The 6,844-nt window shown below is 33.9% G+C and overlaps 1 protein-coding gene across 1 annotated transcript; it reads right to left on the minus strand.

The window, feature by feature from the left end:
- Window positions 1-393: 393 nt before the first annotated feature.
- LOC134248528 (visual pigment-like receptor peropsin) lies at window positions 394-5,715 on the minus strand. Its single transcript, XM_062730918.1, has 6 exons — window positions 5,450-5,715; window positions 3,826-3,985; window positions 3,489-3,616; window positions 3,315-3,411; window positions 2,983-3,196; window positions 394-1,240 (listed from the first exon to the last, which is right to left on the minus strand). Exons 1-6 carry the CDS (start codon window positions 5,520-5,522, stop codon window positions 1,004-1,006), a joined length of 909 nt encoding a protein of 302 aa, XP_062586902.1. The 5' UTR covers window positions 5,523-5,715; the 3' UTR covers window positions 394-1,003.
- Between the last annotated feature and the right edge of the window lie 1,129 nt (window positions 5,716-6,844).

The following is a 6,844-nucleotide window of genomic DNA, read 5'->3' on the forward strand; positions in this document are numbered from 1 at the left end:
TGCAACTGACAGTTCACACCCGCCGTGTGATCCTTGTCATGATCGGGAAAACATCAAATTCCGCAGATATTTCAGTTTGTAAATAATCGACTAACAATTGGTGTTAAAACCTCAGTCAACATTCAACTTGATGATAGATTGTACTTGCTGACATGATAATTGTATCGACCAAAGAACTTGCAAAATGATTAATTCAAATGGGACACCGTTGATATCCTTGTTTCATCAACTTTTTGGTCAATAGTTTGTTTTGTTTTCGAAATGATTTGGACATCGAACATGCACTTGTGTATCAAATTACCTGGGAGACATAATCTTCCTTTGCAGGCGGCAAATGTATATTTCTGCATTAGTATGGGAAGTTCAGTTAAAAATTTAAAAAAAAAACTCACGTCTGGTATAAAGTTTTATTATACTCGTATTTCCATTAACGTCTTTTTGCAAGTAAAATACTAGTAGCCAAATACAAACACAAAATTCCTTCCTCGCCCGAGAAGCGCAGTTGTAAAAGCGTTTGCTCTAAGGTCATGGAGTAAGTTTTCTTTTTCTTTTTGTTTGTTTTCCGTCTCTTCGAGAAATTTTCGCTCATTTTTAGACGCCACCTTTCGGAAACAAGTTAAAAATACAAAAAAGTGTTCAAATATAAATAATAAGATTTTGAATTTAAACGCACGAATTACCAAATGCAACATAATATTTAAAAAAAATAATAATAAAGAGCTAATCATGGCATAAAAACATGTAGGTAATTCAAAGCTAAAACACTCTTAAAAAATGAAAACAAGACATTAAAAAGGACAAACAATGGCTCTTACAGATCCTCCAAGGTTACCTTAACGGGTTCCCATCTTTATGGTCGATCTTTATTCCTTTTATGACATGGTTTTAAACATTTTCAAAGTTTTGTTAAAAGTATAAAATTCTGATAAAATAAATTGTTGTAGCCTCCCCTTTCTTCCTTTCCTCTCGCCTTAAACGTTTCTCTAGTTGACACTAGATTTATCTACTTTTCCTTCTTATCCCCACTTCCCACATCACCTCCAACAACCGCGTCCCGGAAACGGTTGCTAGCCACAAGGTATGGTATAATGTAAAATATGGTTGATCCTTTAGCGAACAGTGGCGGCAAAGTGACGGCTAACATAGAAATACTGGTAATTTGAGTGTGCTGGCTCCATACTGCAAAATAGCCATATGGTCCCCAGCCTATCCCAGCAATCAGAAGGAAAGCAAATGTTATCTACAAAATATAACATTATCATCTTTTTCAAGAAATAAAATTGATTTTATATAAATTAGTCTTGTCATCATTAATCATATCTAGAGACACGGGAAGAAACAAAACCTTTCAGTTAAAACTGAAAGGCGGCTTTCAGTAACTTTTCAGTGGCCATTCAGCCACTGAATGGCACATACATTTCAGTGACCTTTCAGTTGCCTTTCAGTCACATTTCAGATACTTTTCAGTCACCATTCAGCGGACACATTTCCGTCAACTTTCAGTGGCCTTTCCATCAACTTTCAGTGACCTTTCCATCAACTTTCAGTGACCTTTCCGTCGTCTTTCAGTGACCTTTCCGTCGACTTTCATGACCTTTCTGTCGTCTTTCAGTGACCATTCCGTCGACTTTCAGTGACCATTCTGTCGTCTTTCAGTGACCTTTCCGCCACCTTCCAGTGATATTTAAGTCTCAATTTAGCAATTTTTTCACTAGCGTATTATTTTATAATAAGATATTTTTCCTTAACAAGGAAGCAATATTTTGAATAAAGATTAATTATTCAATCTTAATTGTGTTTTTTTTTTTTTACTTATCGTGATAAAATTCGGGTACCTTGAAATATGTCTAAGTAATTATTATAATTTTATAAAATATTTGAGACTTATTCAAAATGATTTTTAATTTTCTAGTTACATTTAGAAAACAAAAATTCTTCAAGTGATAAAAAATGACGATCCGATAACCGATTCAAAATTTAAATAAATGCGTAACATTCTATAGTGCTTATACGTGTATTTTTTCATGGAAATATATAGTTTTGATTGATGAGACAGAATTTATATTATTTAAACCATCTTTGGAAGATCGCAAGTATTACTGATCAATTTCGTTTCTTAATTATGTCATTGTCAAAACTGCAGGATATTTAGTTTTTAAAAGACTTTATTCTAAATTCATTTTTAATTACAAGAATAAATAAATCGTTTATACATGACTCTTGTAGAAAAAAATATAGTAGATTTTAGCTTTCTAAATGATAAATTTGTTGATTTAATAAAATCATTCTACTAAGTTTCTAGATAGAGAATTTACAACGATCTTAGATCTTTGACACAGGAACAGGTGCCCGTCTCTGATAATTGTCATCATCCCGATAGGAGATGTGTAATTAATTAGTCTGTCCCCAAAATCCGCGCAACTAACATAGAATATACAAAAGATATACAAGATATATACACATCGCAGCTCCTCGATACAACAGGTGAACTGATTGTTCCATCGATTTCTATAAATTAATTGATTTTAAATCCTCATTTCTCAACAAGAAGTCGTAGCGTAATCGATAAGGTCGCGGACACCTAAGCAGGAGACCTGGGTTCGATTCTGGGCCTGGGAGCAATTTTTTTTTCTTGTATGAATTTTTTTCGTATTTTTTTTTTATCGGAATTAGATACATTTGATGCCATTATACCAGGAAAAAGTGAAATAAAATTTTTATGTAAAAAAAATAAGCCGATTATTCAATAAAAAGATTCAACTGAATGATCACGGAAAGGTCACTGAAATGTATGTGCCATTCAGTCTACTGAATGGTAACTGAATGATCACGGAAAGGTCAGGGGAAAGGGTCTTTTCAGTGACCTTTCAGTGACCATTCAGTGGCCATTCAGCCACCATTCAGTCGACTGAATGGTGGATTTTCATCCTGTGAGAAAGTAAACTAAACAGTTGTGGAAATTTAACAGAAATGGAGCCGTACCCAGACAAGCTGTTTTTCGGTGAACCAGTTTTGTGTGTTGACCTCGAGGATTGTGTGGGAGTCCACGTAACTTTTCGCAGACTTGAGAAAAATGAATGCCAACAGATAAATGACGGAGTGTTCAATAGTCATGAAAATCACGAAGGATGTGTGGTTAAAGTCGTGTTTCAGCCAGTTCAAGCCACAGGCAACTCCTGATGCTTCCATCGAATAACTAAACGGAAGATTTGACAAAACAATTCAATACTTATGAGATTAGTTATTACAAGCTTCAGCTGCAAAGTAGGCATTTGTCAAATTAGTAAGAATACGGCTGAGGATAAGAAGCTTACCTGCTCCAACCTAACACTGGAAGAATAGCCCAAACGAACGCGTGTATCCAGACAGCCAGGGTAATCAACCACCACGTGCTGGAGCTCATTGTATCATCTGCTCAATACAAATGATTTTGTCAATGTTCTAACTTTTTCTTCATGCAAGACTGAAAAGTACATTTATATACTTACATATTTGTCTTTGTCGATTGGCCAGGTATCGTTCAAAGCATAAAGCAAATACAAAGCCTGTGCAAGCTATACCCCCTGTGTAGGACTCCACTCCGTATAATTGACAGCCTTGTTGACCAAACAACCATCTGTAAATAGTTTATTTTCCTTTAGATTAGCGTTTAAAGTAGCAAAGAAATAAAACTTCATTACTGCAAATGTAAATTTATTCAATGTTTTATTACAATTTTCTAAGACTCTTTAAGAATATTAATTATTAGATTATGAGTATTGCTGCTTTAAATCACACTTCTTTTTGTCCAGTTTAACGTTAATTGATGATTGTCGTAAAACCTACTTCCCGTGCCAACTGGACAGGCCCGAGAAGGGAAAGCCGAGGACCACCAGGATGTTGGAGAACGCCAGGTTCACGTGGAGGATGTTTTTAGGGGAGGTCAGCACTCCATCCTTCATAAAAGTTTTCAGCACAAACGAGTTCGTCAAAACTCCCAATACTCCTACAGAGAGATACAAGCTCTGGCAAGAAAACTAAACATAAACTATGAAAACAGAAAGATATTTTGAGGATTTAAGATTGTTAATGAAAATATTTTTCTTCTTAATGCAAAACAAGATATAAACCCTGAAGATCTCGAGTGCTCACTTTCGTGCTGGCTGCATTTAAATTCTTCCTTTTTATAATAATCTGATAAAATGATATTGGTAATGATTACCATAATGTCTTGCATGTGAAAATAAATCACATATTATAGTCATGAAAAGCTTGCTTTGTTTAATACATCTAATTAATCAGAAGCTTTTCCATATTGCTGGAATACGATATATCTAATGCATGTACTACTAATGAATTTTGGTTGTTCACGCCAATATTTTACATTATAAGCCATTACGCACAAAATCAATCTCATCCATGGATTATTTTTTAACTGGCATAGTTTGATTTAATTCCTAATTACATATGTATATATTTTCTCAATTTACAAAGAAAATAGAAAATAGATAGTTTGAAATAAAACATTTTAATACAACTTAATCTTAATTTTTGAGAATTATTTCTTTTTTCCGTACAGCATCTTGAATCTAAAAAGGCCTTCACATGCAAGTGTATCCAGTAACATTATTTTCTGGTGGAAGCAAACTTAGCTGCAGATCTGTAGCTCTCCGAAAAAATATATATTGATAGACCGGAGAGCTACAGTGCCACCCATTGAAAAAACTGTATATTTACTGCGCACAAAAAAGTGTGCTCGATTCTTGATTAATTTTTCCAAATTCTTACCTCAATTGCAAAAAATGGAAGTTTTTAAAGAATTACTCTCTCCTCTATCAAGTTCTCTCGTAGTTGACATCTGAACGAAACATATTGGACCGAATTATCTTTGAAACCAAGATTGCTGTATAAATAAGCGAAATGTCCGATGATTGCAATATCAGGTCCAGGAGGACTATTAACAACAATTATGAGGAATGTTTTGTTGTGGAAAGAGTCAAAGAATATGTTAGGAACACACGGTTAGTAATATTTTGAGATTACAGCCTTGAAAAAATGGAGAAATAAATCGAGAACCGAGCGCAGTTTTTTGTGCGCAATAAATATACAGTTTTTTCAATGGGTGGCTCTGTAGCTCTCCGGTCTATCAATATATATTTTTTCGGAGAGCTACAGATCTGCAGCTAGAAGCAAACTATACAATATAAAACATCACCGAGAAACTGGATTATATATAGGCATTTAACATACAATATTTAATGTTAACAAAACGCAAAGAGAGAAAAATAAAAGATATCTTAAATTTCTCTTTTTAACATCTCGACATTATAATAGTTCCACTTTAATAGATAAATTACTTCCTGCTTTCTAAAATAATAAAAAATGATTGATTTTCCCCTTCTTGTATTTATTTATTTATTATCTAACAGTGTTAACAGAGGCTGCTATTCTAAATGTATTTTTTACTTACCAAAGAGAAAGTAAAGAACTGCTACACCTTTGTGTTCAAGATCTGAAAATTCTCCAGAGTCTATTGAGGCCATTCTTCACCTTGATTAACACGAGGCACCGTCAGCATGGAGTGGCCAGACGAGCTTCAGCGAGTGAGACTAAAGGCATGTAACGATGGTTATATACGGTATACAGGTACTTATAATGCTGAAATCAATACAAGTGTGGGAACTGCGTGAGAACGTCAATTTATAACACATAGACCAATCGGCTTATTAACAAAATCATACACCTATTACTGCACGTCAAGGTGAGTCTTGCACAAGTCCAACTTCATGTGTGGTACTTCATTTTATTTACTACATACGATTAAAATAAAAAATGCGAATTTGTTTATGCTTTACCTAGTTTTATTTACTCATTTACCATCGAAATCAAAGGTCACATTTCAAGTTTGAAATAAAAGAAAATGTTCTTTTGGAAAGGCATATTTTGATGCAGAAATTACTTTTTTTATGTTAATTCATTGATAATTTACGAGTACTTTCAAATTTCCATGAGTAGCGATTTATAATGCTAGCATTAGAATTTTATTTTCATCCATTGTAAATTCTGATTCCCATGTGAATTTCAAGAGACTGTTGGAAGACCTGTTTTCAAAGACTACATATGTACTGAGGAGCCCAATCGTCTTTTTGATACTTCAGGTTTGTGTGTGGTATGAGAAGGATTGTCAGTTGAATAAGAATGAAGATAGGCTATCACAAAATATGAACGTTTCTAAGTTTTATTTTCATTAAAGAAGCGCAGTTGAATTGTCTATGACGTTAATATATGGAACGCCATAGCTGCCTTAAGGTATGGTACATTATGTTACATGGTGTGTTCTATATAATAAAGGGTTGAATCAATATAATAAATGGTCGCCACACATTGTTTAAGGGTTAAGCGCACATAATACATGGTGTATTTAATATAATAAAGGGTCGGTTCTTTATGTTAAATGGTCACCACTCCTTGTTATACGGTGAAAGATACATTATAAATAGTGTGTAAAATATAATAAAGGGTCTGTTTACTATGTTAAATGGTCACCTCTTCTTATTATACTGTGAAAGATTCAAAATAAATGGTGCATTCAATATAATACAGAGTTGGTTTAATATGTTCAATGGTCGACGCTACTTGTTATAGGGTGAAGTATACGAATTAAATGGTGCATTCAATATAATAACGGGTCGGTTTGATATAACAACAGGTCGGTTTAAGATGTTAAATGGTCGCCGCTACTTGTTATAGGGTGTAGTATACAAATTAAATGGTGCATTCGATATAACAACGGGTCGGTTTGAAATAACAACGGATCGGTTTAATATGTTAAATGGTCGCCGCTACTTGTTATAGGGTGAAGTAT

This window comes from Saccostrea cucullata, unplaced genomic scaffold (assembly GCF_032062105.1).
Source record: "Saccostrea cucullata isolate Sc308-1 unplaced genomic scaffold, CSIRO_AGI_Scuc_v1 ctg55, whole genome shotgun sequence".
Taxonomy (NCBI): Eukaryota; Metazoa; Mollusca; class Bivalvia; order Ostreida; family Ostreidae; genus Saccostrea; species Saccostrea cuccullata.